Genomic DNA, 22,838 nt, shown 5'->3' with positions numbered 1-22,838 from the left:
AGGGGCTTAAGTGGAGAGCAAATGCTTTGAGAATGATGAGGGCAATGAATGTACAAATGTGCTTTACACAATTGATGGATGTATGGATTGTGATAAGTCATATGAGCCCCTAATAAAACGATTAAAAAAACAAACAAAAAAACCACCAACCCGATTGGTTCAGGTCTAACTCGACCCCAGCATGACCTCAGGCTCACTGATAACATCTTCACTCTCAAGTTCCAAACAAGGTCAAGTTTACCAGTGCCAGGGGTTAGGACTTCAATGTACCTTTGTAGTAGACACAGCTCTACCCATAGCAACTCAGGGTTGGGTCCTCACCTAATAGGGCCAGGTGTCTGGGGTCTCTTTCAGTAGTCTCTCCCCACCAGAGGCACACTCAGGCTGGGTCCCAGGGCAGCAGAGGTGTTCCTAGTAGCGAGAAAGGGCGAGGCCTGAGGTCAAGCCTGTATGGTTTCCTGAGCCAACACCAGGACAAGCCCAGAGTCAAGTGGTGGAAATGGCCTGCAGGGCCCAGTGACAGGTGCATTCAGACAGGAAGGGAAGGGTGTTGTGACTATTTTTGCAAACAATTCAGGGTTTTCTCCTCTCAGGAAAAACTTCAATACAGGTTATTTACTTTTTTCCTAGATATTGAATCTTCTGCATTTATAAATCATGTCTATCCCTCCCCTCCTTTTAGTTTTTGAGCAGGTAATACATTCACACTATTAAAACGGACTGCCCTTTGTCTCCCCCAGCTCCCCCCACCCTCCCCATTTTATTATGCAAAATGTCCAGCATGTAGACAAGTTGAAGCGTTTTGCATTGAACACTGCACACTCACTGTATGGAACCTACAAATCCCAGTCTGCTGCCGGCCTTGTCTTACATCCTCTGGTGCGGGTGCATTTCAGGATCAGTTAGCAGGTCTGGATCCTGAACCCTTCTGAAAGGCAGATTGGGCATCAGCAGGGAGTGTGAGGCCAGCCCCGCCCCGCCCCCTGGTGGGGGTCAGTCAGTATCTGTTCAGTGACTGCTGCTCTCTCTGTCCTCCTTGCATGTGACTTCTAGGGTAAGCAGGGCATTTAAAACAAACCATGTAACCGGCTCCTCAGTTTATAAGGTCGACTTCTAGGAGACAAGCCATGAAACACAAGTATTAAGAATTTGGAATGAAATAAAATATATCCCCCCTCCCCCCCAAAAAAACTCAAACAACTCATTGCTATCAAGTCAGTTCTGACTTAGCGACCCTGAAGAACAGCGGTTCTCAAACTGGGGGTCGCAACCCCTTTGGGGATCAAACGAACCTTTCACAGAGGTTGCCCGATTCAAACAGTAGCAACATTACAGTTATGAAGTAGGAACGAAAATAATTTTATGGTTGGGGTCACCACAACATGAGGAACTGTATGAAAGGGTCGCAGCATTAGGGAGGTTGAGAACCACTGACCTAGGACTTTACAGAATCAGAACTACTGCCCGTCTTTACAGAAGCAGAAAAATCTACAATGCCACCAGGGCTGTTTATATGACAGTTATTTTGAGTTTGCAATGAAATAAAATATACAAAGGGGCTTTAAGAAGTTTGTGGGAAATGGAATGAAAAGATAATGGAGTTTTTCCACAAATTTTTGAAGCCCTCAATCATACATACTATTATACGCTTATTAAACATTATAAAATATTACGTGCATGTGTTACATACACACAGAAATGTCCCATAGAACCCACTTCTCTGGGTTAATGCCTGTCTTGGGTATCTAGTGCTGCTGTTGTACCACAAATGGGTGACTTTAACAAACAAATTTATTCTCTCACAGTTTAGGAGGCAAGAAGTTAGAACCAGGCTGAGCTCCGGAGGAACCCTGTCACTGGGGGAAGATTCGCATCTTTGGGCCTGGAAGCCCTTGGAGGTCTCCCTGTGGCTTGGCCTCAATCTTCACCTGAGTCTAGGAGGTTCTCAGCACAGGGCTCCCGGGTCCAAAGGATGCACTCAGATAGTCAGATGCCTTCTCTCTGTTTATCTCTTGTAAGATAACAGGTGATATAGGCCCCACCTTAGGGAAACTCCCCTGATTACCAGGATTGTGTTGTGATACACTCGTAATCCCCTTACAGCTGATTGACTGATCATAGCAATTCACATTACATAACTGCCCAACCAGGTCCAGTCAAGGTGAAACATTGGGGGGGAGGGGGCTGCACACACAATTCTATTCATGACAGTGCTTCAAGGAAAATACTTGAAAATCACAGCTGTTTTGGTAGCCTAGTGGCACAAAGTATGCATTGCTAACCAAACCTTATGTTTCTGTGTTTAGATGGTATTATCAAAATTGATCTGGGGTTAGGGGGCAGTTTATCCCAAGGCCTTAAAGGATACGGAGTTGATGAGAGTTCTTATAGCAGGATTGACCTGAAGTATCTTCTGTGTGTGTGTGTGTGTGTGTGTGTGTGTGTGTGTGTGTGTGTGTATGTATACAAATCACTGAAAATATTTGCAGAATAGACCGTGTATTTCTACGTCCACCACTGTCTGCCAGTTTGTCGTCCTGTGCTGGCTTACGTGTCGCTGTGGTGCTGAAAGGTGTGTCAGGGACTGTGCCACGGACTGCCAAAGGGAAAACGGATCTGTCTTGGGAGAAGTCAGAGGCAAGGATAGCAAGACTTCATCCCACATACTTTGGACATGTTGTCAGGAGAGATCAGTCCCTGGAGAAGGACATCGTGCTTAGTTTTTTAAAAAAAGGTGGTGGTGTTAGGTGCTGTTGAGTTGGTTCCGACCCAAAGCAACGACCCCGCGACAACAGAACAAAACACTGCCGGTCCGTCTCCGGCCTCACAGTTGTTCCTGCGCCTGATTGTCATTGTTGCAGCCACTGTGTCGTTCCATCTCCTTGGGGCCCTTCCTCTTTTTCCGCTTCCCCTCTACTTCACCAAGCACTGTGTCTTTCTCCAGGGACTGCACTCTTCTGGCCACATGTCCAAAGGATGTGAGATGCAGTCTCCCATGGTAAAGAGGAGGGTCAGCGAAAACGAGGAAGGCCCTCAACAAGATAGAGTGGCACCGTGGCTGCAGCCACGGGCTCAGACATCAGAGCAGTTGTGTTCCCTCTGTCGTACACAGGGTTGCTGTGAGTCGGACCTGGCTCAGCAGCACCCACACAACACACTTCTGTCCCTTCTGTCAGGAAGGCCACCCTGCTGCTGCCCCTTACACCCCCACCCCGTTTAGAGGACGGGTGTTTTTGTATTTGTAGGACTGAGCGGTGGTGGCCTATTGCTCCTCTTCCCTGGGGGAGCTGATGAATCATCTTGGTCACATGGGTCCCATTCTCTCCAAAGGAGTTCGTCAGACCAGCACACATACCACATGGTCCCTGGGAGCGGCTGGAGTGTGTTTTGTTTGCATTGCTGATTTTTATTAGTAACTTCCGGTCTTCTCTTTCCCGCAGGCCCGGGTTATGTATGATTTCGCTGCTGAACCTGGAAATAACGAGCTGACGGTTAACGAGGGAGAGATCATCACCATAACGAATCCGGTACCGGCATAGGCATGCTTTTGTCAGTGGGGACCTGTGGGCGCATCCTCGGGCTTTGACTTTGTCAAGAAGTTGCACGCGCCCCCCACAGGAATGTGTCTGCCTGTAGAGCTGCTTCGGCAATGTTGCTGGTAGAGTAAGACACTATTGATAAAAACTTAGAGAAGAATAAAGTTTCCTAAATATCAACAAACCAAACTCACTGCTCTTGACGCAACGCTGTCCCACAGCGTGGCCCCGTAGCTCCACCGGGTGTCCAAGCTGCACATTTAAAAAAAAATTATTTTATTGGGGGCTCATACAATTCTCATCATAATCCATACATCCATCCATTGTGTCAAGCACATACGTACATTCGCTGCCCTCATCGTTCTCAAAACATTTGCCCTCCACCTCAGCCCCTAATGAGCAACTGATATTAATTCACAACTTATTATAGTTTTGTCATAAGTTACACTGTCCGACGTCGCCCCCCACCCTCTTCTCTGCTGTCCCTCCCCCAGGGAGGAGGCAAGACCTAGATTCTTGTAATCGGTTCCCCCTTTCCACCCCATATTCCCTCACCCTCCAGGCCTCACCCCTTTTACCACTGCTCCTGAAGGAGTCATCTGTCCTGGATTCCCTGTGTTTCCAGTTGCTATCTGTACCAATGTACATCCTCTGGTCTAGCCAGATTTGTAAGGTAGGATTGGGATCATGATAGTGGCGGGGAGGCAGCATTTAAGAACTAGAGGAAAGTTATCTGTTTCATTGTTGCTACCCTGCACCCCATTGGCTTGTCTCCTCCCCTCAACCCTTCAGTAAGGGGATGTTCAGTTGCCCACCGATAGGCTTTGAGTCTCCACTCTGCACTCATCCACCTTTACAATATTTTTGGTTCTTTGATGTCTGATAGCTGGTCCCTTCTGCACCTCGTGGTCACACAGGCTGGTGTGCTTCTTCCATGTAGGCTTTGTTGCTTCTGAGCTAGTTGGCCGCTTGTTTATCTTCAAGCCTTTAAGACCCCAGATGCTATATCTTTTGATAGCCGGGCACCATCAGCTTTCTTCACCACCTTTGCTTATGTTCATATTTTTCTTCAGCAGTCGTGTCGGGAATGTGTCAAGCGACACATCTTGATGGTCCAGTCTCAGCTTTCTCTCAGGAAGCTGCAGCTGGGTGAGAACCACCAACCTCTCATCAGCCTAGCGCTTAACCCATTGCACCACTAGGGCCCCTTCCTAAAGATAGCTGAGCACATAATCGAACTGCTTATAACTTTCCAATATGTTTCTCACACCTTTTTCTTCATTGCTTTATAAATGTAGCTCTCGCCCTTGTTAGGGAGCAGAGCGCCCTGCCCCTCATCTCCTCGGAAACGAGCCCAGTGCTGATTGGCTGCGCCTAGGGGGTTGGGTCACTGTCTCCTCAGATTAGCGCCCCGGGAGGCTGCACACTCGGAGTGCTTTTGCTAATCTTCCACTGAAGTGCTCTTGGCTGAATTCCAAGTTCTTGTGTCAGCTTTGTTCAAATGAGAAATGACTGTGTGTGTATGAGGGGGCTTTCAAAAGTTTGTAGAAAAATCGAAGGAAAAGATAAAGGAATCTTTCCATGAACTTTTTGAAGCCCCTTCCTGCAGCAAACATTTTACCTTTTTACACGTGTGTCTCCGTGTGTGTAGTGAGCCACACACTCAGGCACTCCCTCAAACGTAGGCCTTGTGTGTTTGTGTGTGTGTGCACATCTGCACAGGTGCACGCCCACATCCCTCTATGTGGATGTCTCCCTGCTCATGTCCTCTGAGTGTCCCAGTCCCGTGAGAAGCACCGTGGGATCTTTTCCTTTCGTGACACACCGTCTTCTGAGACTTTTGAATTTCTTTGTTTCTCTTTCCCAGTCTTTGTGACCAGGAAACTCAGAGACGAGTGTAATAGTTATCTTTAGGTTATCTAAGCCCACGGTACAGACTTATGTCGGTCACCTTTCCCATGGGTAGCTGTATCAGAGCCCTCCTTAAGGCTCTGCTGCACTTAAGTGGGTGAAAATTGGGGCACGAGTGTAAGTAAAGTGAGCCCGCAGAAATGGGAGCGTTAAGCAGCTACGTCCCCTTATTCCCCCCAGGATTCTGTAAGTGGGGGAGGAGCACTGGGAGGCACCGAGAGCTCACTCTCAGACCATTGGTTACACTGTGACTGCCCGCCTGCACCGTGCCGTTGATGGCCCTGCTCTCGGCCAGGGCCCCCTTGGAGAGCCCTCTGGACTTGTGCATGTTGCCGCGCTGTCTGTTTGTGACCATCCCCGTTGTTCGTCGCTGGAACACTGCATGTTGTACTGCAGCAGCAGGCACCTCTGCCCCACCCCCATGCACCGTGCTTCCCAGAGTCGTCTACAGCCTGCTTTCCTCCTGAGGGTTTCTGACGCGGTGCTGCTGTTCAGTGCCGTCGGCTCCATCCCATAGCAACCTTAACCACCGCAGAAAGATCCGCTGCCTGGCCCTGCGCCACCCTCCCAGCTCTTCTTAGTTGTGAGCCCATTGTGGCAGCCACGGTGTCAATCCCTCTCCTTGAGGATCTTCCTCTTTTTCACTGCCCCCCCCTCCCGTACCACGCTCCTCCAGCCAGCTCTTGCCCTGCAGACCAAGCAGGCCGACCTGACAGACAGGCACACAGTATGGTGCTCGTGGCCTGCTCTGCCTGCAGGCTGTCAGGGCAGACACACACTCTCACACACACACACACAATGTGGGTTCTCATGCCCCCCTCCCCTCCATCCCCTGCAGACCAAGCTGATTGACAGGCAGGCATGGGGTTTTGTGCCCTTCACTTGGTCTTGTTGTTTCCCTTCACACACACACACACACACACACACACACACACACACACACACACACACACTGTGGGCTTTTGTGTGTCCACCCCCAGTCCCCCGCCCCCTTACCTAGTGGCATTAAATTATCCATTTACCACCCAACCCTATCTCTCTCTCTCTCTCTCTCCACAAAAGAAAAAGGTGCTTCCTTGTCTGAGACGGTGTCTCCTCCAGAAAGAGCTAAGGCCTCCACAGATACCTCTGCCACCTGGGCTCCCAGGACCTGCCTGTGCCAGCCTCCCAGCTCATCTGGGGACCCTCCCCTCTTCAGTCTCCTCCCCATTGTGCAGTATGTGTGGAGAGAGAGAGAGAGAGAGGTGGCACACACATGCTTTCCTGTAAAGTGAAGAATACATACTAGAGACAGTAGATTAAGGAGCACCTTTGTCCCCATTGTCCAGGGTCAGGCAGCGTCAACCCCTGGCCATTCTGGAGCTCTGGTGGCGGAGTGATTTAGCACTCAGCTAACAAGGAGACCCCAGCTGCTCCAGGGGAGAAAGATGGGGCCGGGTGCTACCGTGAAAACTGCCAGAAACCCCCAGAGCAGTTCTACTCTGCTCTTACAGTGCCAGACTCGCTTGACAATAGAGGGTTGGCTTTTGATATGTCTACAGGTAAGTATATAAATTACACTTTTAATCTTAGGAAAGAGAAAAAAAATTGTCTTATTTAAATTTTCTCATGAGAACTTATTTTAAATTTCGTGATTTAATAAATTCTAGGAAATACTTTGGATGGAATCTCCCCCACCCAAATTTAATGGTAAATGTCTTCAAGTTATTATTAAGATCAACATTTAACAGTTGTGGCTGTAAATTATCTTGTAAAAGAACGTAGTCATCAGATTCCACTAATTACTCAACCAAGGGTGTAGATTAGAAATGGAAGAGAGACTGTTTGGGCTGAGAGAATGGGCTGGACAGGGGGAATGTGGTAGAAAGTTCTTTTTTTTTTCCTTCTTAAGTCTATCATATTTATTTATTTATTTATTTATTTGACCCTATAATCTATAGGTTCTTTTTTTTAAATCGTTTTATTGGGGGCTCATACGACTCTTATCATAATCCATACACACATCCATTGTGTAAAGCACATCTGTGCATTCATTGCCCTCGTCATTCTCATGTAGAAAGTTCTTTACCCCTGAGTTTATCCGTGTCGCCCCAGAGGCACCCAGGAGTGTGGGGTCAGTCAGAATTCACTGCCCAACAGGGGCCCAAAGCTCCTCTGTGAGTTCAGGGAGCGACTGCACGTGACCTCAGGTTTCTGCTCTGGCATCCAAGCCCTGGGTGTCCCTGCTGATACCCCGCAGCCATTGGGGCTTGAAGGGTGTCAGGTGACATCCCTCTTAAGTCTGGCAGGCATCCTGGGGGTTAGCTGACTTTAGCTAGGGTGGAGGGAGCTGGGCCTTGTGCCCCTCACCCTCTAGCAGCTCCCCTGCCCGGGAGCCAAGGGCTCCAGGGAGTTTCCTGAAGTGGGCAGAGTCCTGAGGGCAGGTGACCCAGGCACGCTACTCTGTGTCAGCCTCACGCGGGGCCAGAGGGACCTGGAGGCTGGAGTCTCTCCCTTATGTAATGAGCTCCAGAGGAGAAATGACAAAAGGGTGGCCATCTTGTTAGAGCAGGGTTCTCAACCTGTGGGTCCTCGACCCCTTTGGGGGTCAAACGACCCTTTCACAGGGGTCGCCCGATTCATCACAGTAGCAAAATGACAGTGATGAAGTAGCGATGGAAATAATGTTATGGTTGGGGTCCGCACCACATGAGGAGCTGTATGAAAGGGTCGCGGCATGAGGAAGCTTGAGAACCCCTGTCAGAGGCTCTCGTGCCAGCTTTCATCGCAGGTCGACAGGTCGAGGTTTTCCTGTTTTCAGATGATCATTTTCTGCAGTTAAGGGGAACGTGTGCTAATCAATAGCTGAATGCTCGTTGCTCTCGCATGTGCCCCAGTTCCCAAGGCACACTGTGTGCCGGCAGGTCCAGCTCTCACGTGTCACGTGTGGTGTCTTTTTCAGAACGTTGGTGGAGGATGGCTGGAGGGCAGAAACAGCAAAGGAGAGCAAGGGCTCGTTCCCACAGACTACGTCGAGGTAAGAGCCCCACCCCCTCCGTCCTCCGGAACCGCACCCCTGTCAGCCAGCTGAACAGTGGGACCTTGAAAAAATAGATAAGCCATTTTCCTCATAAACATGATAAATACCAGTGCCATAGACTGTTGGAAAGCTTCCTGGAGCGGAACGAAGAAAACATAGGACCTGTGGACCCAAGCTCCAAAGGGCGCCTGTATGAAGGTCCTTCCAGGCCCGGCAGCTTCCCGTCTTTGTAAACAGACAGAGGGCCGCTCTCCTTGGATTCCCGCCTGCATGTTCTCCTCCCGCTCACTGCCCTGCTTCCTGTGGGATCGCTGATTCCCCAAAGCAGCTTTCTGCGACCTGGGCTAATTCAGGGCCGGCTACTCAGTGCCCTCTTGCATCCCCACGGACAGGCGGCACCTTAATGAGCTGCTGTCACTCGACCAGGTCTGCCTCCCTTATGGGGGCACCTTGGCCAAGTAGAGGCCAGAGAAGATGAGAAAGGAGAGCACGCTCACGTGTACACACAGAGTTTATCCGGTTGCCCCTGGGTGACTCCCAGACGTGGTAGATGTCAAGGACAGTATTGCAGGCGTGGTGCCTGAGCAGGCCCTGTCTGGGGGCACGCCCACTCAGCCGGTGGACCTCACGGCGCCCCCTGCTGGCTGGCTGTAGGTAAGCCACCCCAGATGGATGCCTGGAACACGGGGGCCTGTGGCTCCTTCCCTGGGAGAGAAAAATGTGCTGGGGGAGGGTGTTACTCTGGCACCACTGCAGACAGGGACGACCTGTGTCTGCTGAGTGTCCGCTGAGAGTGAAGGATGGGGAGTCTTGAACTCCAGAGGGACCTGATGAGATCTGGAGGCCTTCTGGGAAATGTGTGCCCATCTTATGGCATCTGAGGGCCCCAGCCCCCAAACGCCACTCCATGCTCACACCCCGAGTTACTCTGTGTGCCATGTGATGAGTCTTCTCAGCGTGGATGGGATGGGAGGAACCTGAGGGGCTCGTTTGCTCCTGGCATGAGATCTGTGTGCCAGTCTTAGGGGGTTAATGATGCTTTGTGGCAGTGGTTCTCAACCTGTGGGTCACGACCCCTTTGGGGGTTGAATGACCCTTTCACAAGGGTCACCCAATTCATAACTAGCAAGATTACAGTGATGAAGTAGCAACGAAAATAATTTTATGGTAGGGGTGCACCACAACATGAGGTACTGTATGAAAGGGTTGCAGCATTAGGAAGGTTGAGAACCACTTCTTTTGGGGGGATGCTTATCCTTTAAGGATACGGACCCTTAATAGCTGTGGCTTACCCTCAGAGACTCAAGAGTCAGAAAGAGCCCTAATGAATGCAAACACTTGTGGCTTCTTTCCATATTCAGATGTTACCCTCTGATGGGAAAGACCCATTTTCCTGTGGAAATTCCATGGCAGACCAGGCCTTCTTTGATTCCCTATCCACAAATGCAGCACAAGCCAATTCGTCCGCTGCCAACAGTAACAACCAGGTATGTCCCTCTCGGTGGCCGCTGGTGTGGCCGGCCTTGCAGGGCTCTTGTGAATGCCTGTGGCGCCGTACAGCTCGCATCCTCCTCCAAAGGCATAAGCCAAGGACCTACTCAGATTTCGTGTGATACTCTGTTAGATATTAACCTAGAACACCCACCTGCTAACACTGCCGCCTGAAGCCTGCTTTCTAAGTTGAGAAGAGGCGGGGTCTTCATCCAGCATTGCTTCTCAAATTTTGGCATGTCCTGGACTCAGGGTGGTGAACACCCTTCCAGGGGAGGGGGGGCGGTCCTAGTGCTGAGCTGTCATTAGGACAGGGAGGCGTACTCTCTGCCTTGGGTACATTATCTAACACTCAGAGCTGCTGTCCCCTCACCTCCCAGGTCAGGAGTGACCAGCAGACTGGGGGCACTCACTACTTGCTGCTGTGATATCGCTGCTTCAGGAGAACCTGGGACCGTGGGGTCACTGGAGGAAAATACACTACTTTTACTTTTTTGATTCATCTTAAGAGTGTGAAAATTCTAGCTTCAGTGAACGCTCTCAGTTCAGTTATTGCTCAACAATAGTCCAGAGTGAGTCGGTTTGGAGAAGAACACTGAGAGGCAGGAGAGGCACACAATCTAAGATTGAGGAGGTGGGGCCCAGTCTTGTGACTCACCTGCCTCTTTAGAGATGAACGGGCTTCAGAGCAGAGCAATTCTTGATATTCTTCAGTTACGTGACGGTTTTAAATGATCTTAAATATAATAATCCTGTCACATAGAATTTTGTGCTTACAGGATGCTTCTTTTTATCCCATAGGACAGGATAGACCTGCCCCTGTGGGTTTCTCAGACTGTACCTTATTACAGGAGTAGAAAGCCTCATCTTCCTCCCACAGAGCTACTGGTAGTTTTGAACTGCTGACCTTGCTGTTAGCAACCCAACTCCGAACCCTTGGCTCACCAGGGCTCCATGATAATGTCACTGGAAGATGTGAGATTGGCTGGGTTTTACTCAGTGAAATGAACCTGCATTAAGTGCAAGGCAACATCTAGCAATAGCGCAATGAGTTGACTGTAATAAGTGAAAGAAACAAAAGATAGAAATTCCCACCTGGTTTTAGTTCAGGGTCCGTCTTCAGCCAGTGGGCTGACACAGCTCTCTGTAAAGTAAATGTCTAGATGCATGAGGAGTTTCCAAAAGTCTGTGGGAAAATTCCAGTATCGTTTAAGTCCATTTGTCCACAAACATTTTAAAGCCCCTTCGTAAATGTGAAAATAGAAACTAATTTGCATAAGCCTCAATCTTTTCCTTCCAGGTTATTTGGAAGTTAATCTAACCAATTTTTTATTTTAAAAGTTGAACTTTAACATTAAATATATAAACAAATCCTCTAAAGGAAAAAGAGTGGACAGAAACTGACCTAAACAGAAAATAGGCAGCCTGACCGTAATTAATTTGAGCGTTTAAATTAAATTTAAATAGAGTAAAAGTGGTTTTAACAGCCATCTGGGGCTCTGGTATGTTGGGTCTGAGAAAATTCCAAACAGACTAGCATGAGGGTACCAGTCAATTCTGACTTATCACGGCCCCAGTTTTACATGTCATGCACAGAAATGGCTGCAGGCTGTTCCCGGGGCTCGTTAGTAGCCTAGGAGGCGAGCCAGCAGACCCCAAGTGGTTGGAAAACGGAAAAAGCAAGTCATTGGAGCTCTCAGCATTGGTCTAAAGACTTCTCCAACCTGAGGTCTGTCTCTCTGATTCTGCAGTGTGGCCCAGCTTTGTCCTGACGTGCTAGGTAGGCTCCAGTCAACGGCCATAGGTTTCCTTTTTACTCAGCAACAAAGCTTTTGAAGGAAAGTTGTTTACAGCTACAAAGAGTCAGAATCAACTTAACGGCTGTGAGTCTGGTTTTTGGTTTGGTTTCGCCGATCCCAGCTTTTTAGGCCTGGTTTAGCCCCAGTCTTTGCCGTCCACAACCCTTTGTCCGTCACGGAGCCTTTCAGAATACACAGGAGTGAGACTTACTGTGTAGGACTTTGGTGGCTGTTTATTGCTCTTTCGTCCAAATGGAAAAAAATGACAAAAAGTAAAGCATCTTTTCATCTGGGAGCTGCTCTGATCAAGAGCCAGTCGGCACTGTTTTCCCCAAGGCCCATGCCAGCGTGTGCACCAAGAGGCCGCATCACAGGAGCTTCCTGTCTGAGTCTTTCTGGAGGCGAACAGCCAGTTGTCGTGGCATCTTCTGGCTTGATAGGTAAAGTGACTTATGTGTAGACTTTAAGCCATCAAAAGAAAGAAACTGAAAACGAATGTAAGAGTTATCCATTTATCCCAAAGCAAAATTAATTTTTATTTTACTGTAGGGTTTAGGGTTTAGAAGTAAGGATTTAGGGTTAGCAAAGGTGGCAAGATGTCACCTCACATACTGTGGAAGAGAGGCCAGTCCCTGGGGAAGGAGTCATCCTCTGTAAAGGAGAGCAAGGCCCGCGATGGATGGACCGACCCAGAGCTGCAGCCATGGCCCAGACGCCAGAACAAGGGTGCGGAGGCCGCAGGACCGGTGGGGCTCCCTTCTGTGGGGACGGCGCCTCACCACAACTGGACCGGGGAAGGAGGAGAAAGACCCCAGGCACCCTGGAATTGGTATCCGTGGGCTCCGAATGTGAATCAGTTGGCCTTTTTGGTAATCAGTGCCCAGCCAGAAGGGTGGGTGTTTGGGGCCACAGATGGGTCCAGCCTGTCTTGGGATCTCATCCCGCGTTTGAGAAAATGTACAAGTTCTGCAGACTCCTGAAGTCTGGAGGTGGGAGTGCGTGTGCTGAGGAAGAACTACAAAGAACAAGGCAGGGAGTTTTACACTTATTCTTGCATTTAAGTTGAAAGAGCTAGACTCTTTACATATGGGAATCATATACCTCCGATGGGTCTTTTTTGGGAAAGAGAATTACATCTTTGTCAGAAACACTGCCGTTTTCTTGGGTGTCGGAAGCCCCTGTTGATCGCTGTCTAGTCCCACTTCCGCCCATGGTTGCCACCTGGTTAAATAGCGAGTGAGGGCAGGTAAAGATTGTGGTTTCTCAGTCATGCAGGTGAATTTGAGGGGATTTTTTTTACCCTCTACCTTCACAAAACAGTAATTTTCCATCATCGTTGTTGTGCAGGGACTACTCGAAGAGTCTGGCCCCTAAACTTCCTCCTAACAGGTTCCTTCCTGTCCCTCTCCCCTGCTCCCTTCCAAGCAGGAGACATGGGTTGTACCGTGCGCTGACTCCTCGCCGCCCCATGCACTCCTGTCCTGGCGCTGTTCCCCCCGCCCTGCTGTGGGGAGCCCCTGTGTCCGGCCTTCAGGTCCAGAGTCTTCTGCTTTCTCACTGCCCTTCTGCTTCACCCAGCATGACATCCTCCACGGACTGCCTCTCTCCTGATCACATCTCCAAAGTACGTGAGGCGAGTCCTTGCTTCTGAGGAGCATTCTGGCTGAGCTTCTTCCGAGAGAGATTTGTGTGTTCTTCTGAGGGTCATGTAACTTTAGCATCCAGACAGTTGTTAGGGTCGTCCTTAGACCCGGTGACACAGTCCGCATGGCGACCTCTCCTCCGGGCTCGTGGGCCTGGGACTAGCCCCTCTCACCCGAAGACTTCCCACTAGATGGCCCAAGGACCCAGATGGGAAGTGGTGGCTGTGACCACTCTGCGGCATCGTGTGAGCTTTGTTGTGCCCGTTGCCCTCCTGGGTCTTGTCTTGGTGGTAGGCGAAGGGCAGCCACTTGAATGAAGTGGCACTTGGTTTCATGGGCTCGCAAAGCTGGGTCACCCTTGGAAAGCTGACCCAGGTGGTCATGGGAAATCTGATGTCTGCTGCCCATCTCCCTGGCTTCGGCCAGCCTCTCTTCCCAAGTTGTCATTCCCATGGTCTGTGCAGGAGCCTTAGTCCTTCTGGGCCCTGCTCGCCTACTGGGTGACGGCACTGGGAAACGGGGCGGGTGAGGTCACGGCGCATTTGTGGAACCTGCCATCAGAGGTGGGAAGTTGCTTTTTGCTGCTCTGCTTTCCCCGAGTGTGGTACGTGGGAGGCCAGGGAGGAGGGAGGACACCAAGAAACCACACTCCCCGCCAACAAGTCAGTGCTAACTCCGAGCCACCCTGTAGGACAGGGTAGAACTGCCCCATGAGTGTCCCAGACCCACTCTTCACGGGAGTCGAAGCCCAGTCTTGCTCCTGTGGAGCGGCTGGTGGTTCCCAGCTGTGGACCTCACAGCTAGCAGCCCAGCTCGTGCCCATGCTGCCAGCAGGCCTCCAGGGAGGCGGGAATGGGGGAGAAAATAAACTAACAAATTAATATGGAGAGGCATCCACACAGAGGGAAAGACATCATTCGCCCAGACTCGCTCACTATGAGCAGGGCTGGATTCCTCTCCTGCTCCCTGGCCCCTGTGTCCGGCGTGGGGAGGAGTGGAGCTCTGAGGCAGGCAGAGGGGACTGGCTCCAAGCAGCCCCTCCCCCTGAGACCTTAGTCCAAGGCTAAGGAACTTGGACCAAAAATAAAAAAGGCAAACCCCAGCAAGATGGTAAACCCCAGCCAACCCTTCAGCACTTGCCTGTGTCGGCAAGGAGCGCTGCTGCTTTAGAGTAACCTTGCACTGCGGCTGTCGAGGTGGGGAGATGAGAACTGTTAGATCTCTCGGGGTAGAGCTATACCTCGGTCCTTGGCTCCGGTGAGACAGAATTCACGCCGAAGCCTGGTTTGTGATCCAAGGGAGTTCTATGAGAGAAGAAGGTTCAGGTTTACACAGGCGTCCGGCAGGGCTCCTCACGAGCAGCAGCCGTCCTAGAAGCTGCTCGGAAAGTCACAAGGCTCCGGGCTCCTGCCTTTCCAGTTCTGCGGAGGCGTGGTGGATGACCCTGGTCGACCCCATTGGCTGAATTGAATTCACCTGGCCTAGGTGGGCCAATCCAGGTGCAGCACCCACCCAGGTGTACCTCCCCTTCCTGGCCGGAAACCTGAACCTCTGAGCATGCGCAGTGTACCACTCCTTGTTGGGTAGCTCAGACCTCTGGGCATGCGTAATGGATGGCTCAGCCCCTAAGCTAGACTGCCCAACAGAACTTCCGGCTAACTTAGCCCACGCTGTCCCACTGCCCACTGTGGTGTGCCGCCTGCGCTCTCTCCGGGCAGCATCCCCTGATCAGGGCCTGGGAAGTCTGCAGAATATAAATGGGGTGGCTGTCACTTTGTCGTCATGCCCCCTTCTCTGGTCTTGCTGTCCATCCTCCGTAGTCACTAGCTTGAAAGCCCTCTCAGGTAGTCTGTCAATCGTGCAGCTGCAGCGAACGAGGAAATGAGTTCCCAGCCACCTCGACTGTCTGCTTCATCTAGGAATGCTTCCCGAAACCCAGTGTGTTTTCGGCTGGAAAACGGAATGCAAACATTGAGAGTAACAGCATCCCGACTGGGCGGTGGGGACCTGGACATCGAGGCCACAGCTGGCCTCCTCCACCAGCTACAGTCTGGTCACCAAGGGGTTGTGTTGGCCTTCTGCGATAACTTGTGGGCTCATAGCCAGCAGGCACCTGCTCTGGGAGTTGGCCTTGGAGGGACTCGTGTGCCTGGGGCAGCTCGTAACTCTGAAAGCACAAGGTTCAAAGGCTTGGCCGCCCTTTGTCCCGAGTCTTTTCCCGCTGGCCTATGCTGAGCCGCTCACACCGACCTGCGTGACTTGTGTCGTGACATTGCGGACCTGGAGCACGTGGGCAAGGTGCATGTGCATGTGGTGTGTGCGCGTGAGGGGCATGCTGGAGTGGCCTGGTGAACGTTAGCCCTGCCGTGAACGCACTCTCTGTTAGTTAAAAGCTGGTGTCTGCTCTTTCTCTTCTGTTTCAAGGTGGATGCTTGGGCTCACCTTGGCTGTGTTGAAAGTCTCAGCCAGTCACCACCCTCTTCAGCCTCTCCTTCTCCTCCTTCTCCCATCAATAAGGTAAAACCCAAACTTGAACGCCACAGGAAATAGACCCCACACAGTCCTTCTTTTCCAGGCTCGGGCAGCGGCAGGTGTCCTGGGCACGCGAGCGTGGGCTAGTCAAGAATCGGAGGCCCCTTCAGGGGAGCTTCCACTGAGGCCTAGTAAACTTTTGCCCTGCACAGGGGGGTCTGAGGCTTTCCTGGGAGCAGCGGTGAGTGGGACAAGCTGAGCAGGAGGCGGTGCTCGGTGGGAAAGAGAGGAAGCAGAGAGCGGTGGAAACACTCCCTTTGCCAGGGAACAGAGCAGGTGGGACTCTGCAGAGAGTCTGCAGAGAAGAAGGCCCAAGGCCACAGGGTCAGTGAGCCAGCTCCTGGTCGACGGCTTGTTACTGCAGGGCTTAGTCAGCGGGGGAGCCACGATGCCAAGGCTTAGCACAAAGACCACGTGTCGTGAGGACCCTAGGAGCTGCCATTGGACTTTATCCAGGAAACCTTTCTCCCGCCTTCCTCTTTCCTCCGAGTATCTGAGGAAGACAGGTCTTTGGTTAGACCCGGAACTCTCGGAAGTACCTGTTGGCATTGTCTTCATTAGCTGTGGACCTGGCACTGGAGTGTGCCTGACCTCCGTGGAGCACAAACCTGCTCGCATCCCAGGCCCCGGCTGCCCGCCTGCATGTTTCTCTGCTCTGCTCCATCTGTGTCAGCAGGCAGCTAGCTGCTCCAGAGTGTGTTTCCCCATCGGCCCCCAGGAGGAGGGTAAGGTCAGTGCACCCATCGCAGCGGTGTGGAGGCCCGCGGACCTAGTTCTCACAGCCAGCTGGTGGTGACGCTGGGATTCAAACCCAGGCAGCTGCCATCCCCAAGGGATTCATTCCTGCAGTTTCATAAGTGGGTTTGAGGCCCGTCTTCTCCTGTCGCCTTTGGTCTGTGAGATGGCAGGTACCCACAGGTATGGTCTGGTGTTGTCGCCGGCTTGCTCTTGGCAGATGGCTTAGCCTGCTCCTAGAAAACTGTCTGAGGTCAGCTGCCTGGCCTGGATCCCATAGCTGGACAGCGGGAACCGGTCCAGGCCCCTCTCTGGGCGGACCTCTGCGAAACAGGTGACTGGCCTGTGTGTGCTCCTGTCACCTCAGTGTCTCAGGACGTTCCTACTCTCTGAAGTTTGTGGCCTAGAAATAAAGCCTCAGAGGCCAGAGGGCACAGAATACACCCCTGTATAAAGCGCCCTTCAAGAGACACGGAGGGATCCTGCTGTTTGTCAGGCCGTCAGCAGAGGCGTGCCCACCCTGTGCCACTCCGTCAGCTGTGAGTGAGAAGCACACCATCACTCGGACGGAGTGCTCACTGCTGTTCACAGGGAACTTGGACTAGATACGCCAGCATCTGCATTTTCTTCCCTAAAGGTGTCGGGGACACTGGGCTGACATCTTACTCCCATTGGGGTAGCACGCACTTGGAGATGGTTGTCTGCCAGCCATTGCCGGGGAATGGTGGGCAGTTTGAGTGGTGTGTTCATCTGGGTAAACTAGGGAAACAAATCCACAGAAACTCATATGTATAAGAGAGAATTTTATATAAAGGCTAAGTATACATTAAGAAAGCATCCCAACCCAGTGCTGTCCAAGCCCATAAGTCCAACATTAGCCCATATGTCTGACACTGATCTACAAAATCCTCCTCAATTTCATAAAACGCATGCAATGATGCCAACTGCAGGAGGAAAGTCGAATCAGTGAACGTGTAAACATCTGTGCTGGCAGGGGTCTCCACACAGCTGCTCCGGTACCCAGGGTTACATGGGGTAGGTCTATGTGGCTTATCATCAGGGATGTCTTGCAGGAAGTGAGCCTTGCCAGCTGAAGCAGGGAACTGACTAAGGCAGCTACACCCTGTGACCATCAGAAAGAAAGAGACCTGAGAACTAAAAAGGCGAGGCTCACCGAGCCATTTATCTCTCCGCCCTTCAGTTAATCCCACTTGTTTATTGGCCAGGTTGGCACAATAAACCTTAACTATCTCAAGTGGGTTTTTGCACATTTCTTGCTCTGATTTTACCACCATCAATTATTTACTTATTTATTTTAATATGAAGAAGACATGAATAAAAAGGAAAACTTACTAATCCATATTCTTAGATACATAGATTCGATATTGTAAATGGGTGTGGGGTGCTGTGAATTTCCCTTGAGTTTATTTGTAAATTTAAGGTGATTCCTATGAAAATACAACACGTTTGAAAACCAGCTATTCCAAGACTGAAAGTCATACTGAGTCAAAGCTTCGATGAGTCCAGAAAGAGGCCTGGATTGATAGGCCATGTACGATAAAGGGGAAACCTGGGTCATTGGTTAAATGGTGCTTGGGCCACAGACTGAAGACCAGAAAGACTCCGGCTGGGTCTCTAGGGGATCTCTTAAGGTCAGTTCCAGACAGATCAGCCAGCTAACAAAAACCTCAAGAGGTGGGTGCCTCAGGGCCCGGACACAAGCAGGACCTGACAGGGGTGACCCAGGTACAGCTGTTGAATCAGATCACAAGCCACACATCCCTTGTCCCTCCGTGTTATTTTATAACTGGAACCATGATGCTGTAAAGGGACTTCCAAAAACTTGTGGGCAGATGGGATGAAGAGATCATTGGATATCACCAGACTTTCTGCAGCCTCCTCCCTCGTACTCGGGAACGATGAGAGCCATCTTTAAATAGTCATTCGGGAGTATAGCTGCCCTATTGACAGAAGACAGAAAATAAACACAAAGCAACAAGAGCCAAGTGGTGAAGGAAGGCCCTGAGGCTCAGCGGCGGAGTCTACCCCCTGTGCCCGCAGCCCCCCAGCCGAGCGAGTGCTTTGACTTCTGGGGCTTGGTCTGTGGGGCAGGGGAAGGGAGGGCACACAAGGGAACGCGTTGCAGAGCTGTCAGCAGAGTGAGCTGAGCGCGCATCCCAGGGGCTGGGGAAGGTGCGGATGTATTTCATGTCCGTGTGCTGTGTCGTGGAGAGCGTTTCCACAAGATAACTACGGCCCAGAAAGTACCGTCGGGGCCGCTGACCTGCTTAAGAACCGGGGTCTCTGGGCCAGGGAGGGATGTGTGAAGGGCAGTGGTCTTTGAGAGCATGGCTGGGGTCTTGGAGTCTTAGGCATGTATATTTTTTTACACGGTTAACCTCTGATTCCATTTATTATTATTTTTTACTGTGTGTATTTTTCTTTTTTTTAAAATCACTTTATTGGGGGCTCGTACAACTCTTGTCACCATCCATCCATCCATTGTGTCAAGCACATCTGTACATTTGTTGCCATCATCATTTTCAAAACATTTTCTTTCTACTTGAGCCCTTGGTATCAGCTTCTCATTTTCCCTCCTCCCTCCATCATGAACCCTTGATAATTTATAATTTTTTTCCACGTCTTACACTGACCAATGTCTCCCTTCACTCACTTTTCTGTTGTCCATCTCTTGGGAGGGGGTTATATGTAGATCATTGTGATTGATTCCCCCTTTCTCCCCCCACCTTCCCCTTCTCCTCCTGGTTTTACTACTCTCAATATTGGTCCTGAGGGGTTTATCTGTCCTGGAGTCCCTGTGTTCCCAGCTCTTATCTGTACCTGTGTACATGCTCTGGTCTAGCCGGGTTTGTAAAGTAGCATTGGGGTCATGACAGTGGAGGTGGGGGGGAATCATTAAAGAACTAGAGGAAGTTATATGTTCCATTGGTGCCATACTATACCCTGACTGAGTCGTCTCCTCCCTGCGACCCTTCTGTAAGGGGATATCCAATTGCCTACAGAGGGGCTTTGGGTCTCCACTCTGCACTCCCCCTCATTCACATTGGTAGATTTTTTGTTCTGAGTCTTTGATGCCTGATACCTGATCCCATCGACACCTCATGATCACACAGGCTGGTGTGTTTCTTCCATGTGGGCTTTGTTGCTTCTCAGTTAGATGGCCCCTTGTTTACCTTCAAGCCTTTAAGAGCCCAGACGCTATATCTTTTGATAGCCAGAAACCATGAGCTTTCTTCAACCTATTTTGTCTTCAGCAATCCTGTCAGGAAGCTGAGCATCATGGAATGCCAGGTTATTAGAACAAAGTGTTCTTGCATTGAGAGAGTACTTGAGTAGAGGCCCAATATCCGTCTGCTACTTTAATACTTAACCTATAAATATGTATACATAGATCTATTTACCTATCGGTATATATAAAATATTTACATATTTAAATATGGAACCTTTGATTCCATTAATTATTATTTTTACTGTGGATGTATTACTTTTTCAAAGCAAAACTACAGCCTAGTTAAAAATACAATGGAATGGTATAAAGCAGCTGCACTGGGTGAAACGTAAGTCCCAGAGCTACACATGTAATGTCATTGTGTGGACTGATTGTAAAGCAGGAAGGACAGGGTGCAAGTGTGAAAACCTGCCCTCAGTGAGAATGGTGAGGAGAGCCAGCGCCTTCTGGGAAGGAAGGAAGGAAGGAAGGAGCGAGGGAGGGAGGGAGGGAGGACAGTGAGGGGGCCTTGTGCCTAGTCACTTCCTTGTGACGGTGTTGAAGCTTCCTGAGCAAGTATGTCCGTGTATGCTCATTAATCTCATCAAGCTGCTGAGTGTCCAGGCGGCACACAGTGCTTAGCACTCGGCCGCACTGACTGAGGGGTTGGGAGTCGTATCCCCTCGGGCACTCGGAAGAAAGGCCTGGCGATCCACGTCTGAAAAGCCGGGGAGCACGGCTCTGTCCTGGTACACCAAGGTCACTGCAGGAGATGCAGCTGCCGTTGCCCTATGTGTTGGCGAGTCTACCATTAAAACTCAAGATGGTCGGACATACAGCCCCGGTGATCCCTCTGTGGCGCTATTGTATTAAACGTTCCTGGGACTTACAAGTGCTCTTTCTCCTCTCTCCCTGAAGACACAGGTCAGTGGGGGCAGCGACCCCTGGTCTGCCTGGAGCGCATCCAAATCCGGGAACTGGGAGAACTCCGATGGCTGGGCAGCCAAGCCCGAAGGTGCTGCTGCCGCCCAGAGGAACTCCTCCAATAATTGGGACTCTGCCTTCGGCCACCCCCAGGCCTACCAAGGACCAGGTGCAAGGGGCGGGGCCAGGGGAGGTTGGGCAGGTGGGTGCTCTGGCTAAAAACCAATCCACCGCTATTGCCCCAGAGAAGCACACCTGTTTTTCTCGATCCAGATGCAGGTAGCTGTGCACTGTGCCCCCAGTCCAGGCTCTCCCATGCCCCCTCACCTGCAGGGGCCTGCTCCCCCATAAAGAACTGTGGGAAGGACCAGCCCCGCCCGCTGGTGCACTGCTGCCATCCCCAGAGAGAGAGAGTGAGCTCAGCTCCCTGGAGCCCAGGCTCACAGAACGAGCTAGACATTTGTTTCTTTAACGTGTGACTGTGAACGGGGAAGGTTCCCAGTGCCCTTTGTTTCTGCATGAACGGCCAGCCCCACAAGCTAGCACCCTCATCCCGCTGCCTCCGACACTCCGCCTTTCCCTGCCTCCCTGCCTCCCGGACTTCCTTCCTGGGCTGATGCCGCCGTCGCCCACCTTTGCTTGGCAACCTCGCATCAGAGGAGGCATTAGACAGGTGGAAAATGAATCCTCACTTATAAACGAGCAGTGTTATCATTTCCTGTTTGGCTCTCGGGGAAAAGCGGGGCCAGCAGAAGGGGAGGCCGCTGAGCAGAGAGCTCTGCCATGGCTTGCCACCTCTCCCTGCATCCTGCCACCTCTGTCAGCACATTGCGTGCTGACAGGGCAAAGGGCCACGGGCCCCAGGGTCAGGCAGCAGACACAAAGACTAAGCAGTGGCTTTTCGTCGGTGGCCCAGGCCCTCCTGACCCTGAGCTTCCTGTCTCAGCTGCTCCTCCAGGGTGGCAGCCTTTGTGTCTGTGCTGCCCCATGGTCATGAGCCCTCCAGCCCCTCCGAGGGGGAGACAGGCGGCAGGGGCGGTAGCAGGAGGAGGGAAGGGGACAGAGCCACAAGAGCTGCTGATGCTTCTCTCCCTCCACCTTCCTCCCCACCGCCCATCTCTCACCTGTTCTGGGGTCACACCTCCTGTGCAGTCACCTGTTATCCATCTTGTCCTCCTGGGCCAGTTGGCTGAAGAGGGATGGATTCTGCTTGTAGGTGGGTGTCTGAGGCTCAGTAGGTCAGCACACCCCTACTGTCCTCTGAGGGTTGTCTTCGTCTGCTTGTCTCTGTTGGCCCTGGGGCTTGTTTCCGAGCCCAGTCCGGTCTTCACTGGCCTCCTGTTCCTTCTTCATGTGCAAAGAGCCTAGCTCGCCTGCTGACAGTCACAAAGCTTTGGCCATTGGTCTTCCAGCGATTTTACCTTGACTGATTCTTCCAGAACACAAGGAAACACATTTTGCTGACCCTCCAGTTCACCAGGCCTCGGGTAGGTTTTACTACTTAATCTTCACAGCCATCCTGAGATGTGGGCAAGCTGAGCCCTAGAGAGATCATTGGGTCATTTGCCTGACACACTGAGAACTGAAAGGCCAAAGCAAGAACCCCAAACACAAACTGTTTGCTTCCAGCCTCTGCCGTGGTCCTCTCCTCTGGCCTCTCCTCCGGCCTCTGCCGTGGTCCTCTCCTCCGGCCTCTCCTCTGGGCCTCTCCTCGAGCCTCTGCTCTGACTGCCACTCTGGCCTTTCCCGGTCTTCTTTCTAAACAGGCCCTTAGCCCAAATGGGTTGTTATGGCCAAGAGAATAGGAACTTGAGTTTTATTCTGTCTGTCTGTCTGTCTGTCTGTCTCTGCTCTAGCCACTGGCGATGAGGACGAGTGGGATGAGGACTGGGATGACCCCAAGTCGGCGTCACCTTACTTCAAGGACCCAGAGTCCACCGAGGCAGGGGCTGCTCAGCGAGGCCGGCCGGGGACCTCGTCCATGAAGCTGCCGCTGAACAAGTGCGTTTGAGACTGGAG

At 51.4% G+C, this 22,838-nt stretch overlaps 1 protein-coding gene across 2 annotated transcripts in view; it reads left to right on the top strand.

Annotated features, from left to right (window-relative positions):
- The window catches only part of SNX9 (sorting nexin 9), an 82,194-nt gene that overhangs the window by 30,088 nt on the left and 29,268 nt on the right, over positions 1-22,838 (top strand). The window contains exons 1-6 of one of the 2 annotated variants that reach the window (XM_045294414.1): positions 3,441-3,527; positions 8,389-8,463; positions 9,828-9,953; positions 15,824-15,916; positions 20,814-20,988; positions 22,676-22,820. In XM_045294414.1, coding sequence (XP_045150349.1) covers positions 3,450-3,527; positions 8,389-8,463; positions 9,828-9,953; positions 15,824-15,916; positions 20,814-20,988; positions 22,676-22,820 — 692 coding nt within the window. In that variant the 5' untranslated portion in view covers positions 3,441-3,449. Of the gene's footprint in view, positions 1-3,440; positions 3,528-8,388; positions 8,464-9,827; positions 9,954-15,823; positions 15,917-20,813; positions 20,989-22,675; positions 22,821-22,838 lie in introns of those variants that run through there. The other variant, XM_045294415.1, reaches the window with a different exon arrangement.

Source organism: Echinops telfairi, unplaced genomic scaffold (genome assembly GCF_000313985.2).
Source record: "Echinops telfairi isolate 266 unplaced genomic scaffold, ASM31398v2 ScPeMD7_3533;HRSCAF=4204_0, whole genome shotgun sequence".
In the NCBI taxonomy this organism is placed as follows: Eukaryota; Metazoa; Chordata; class Mammalia; order Afrosoricida; family Tenrecidae; genus Echinops; species Echinops telfairi.
Note: the sequence above shows the minus strand (reverse complement) of the source record. Positions and strands in the feature narration are given on the sequence as shown.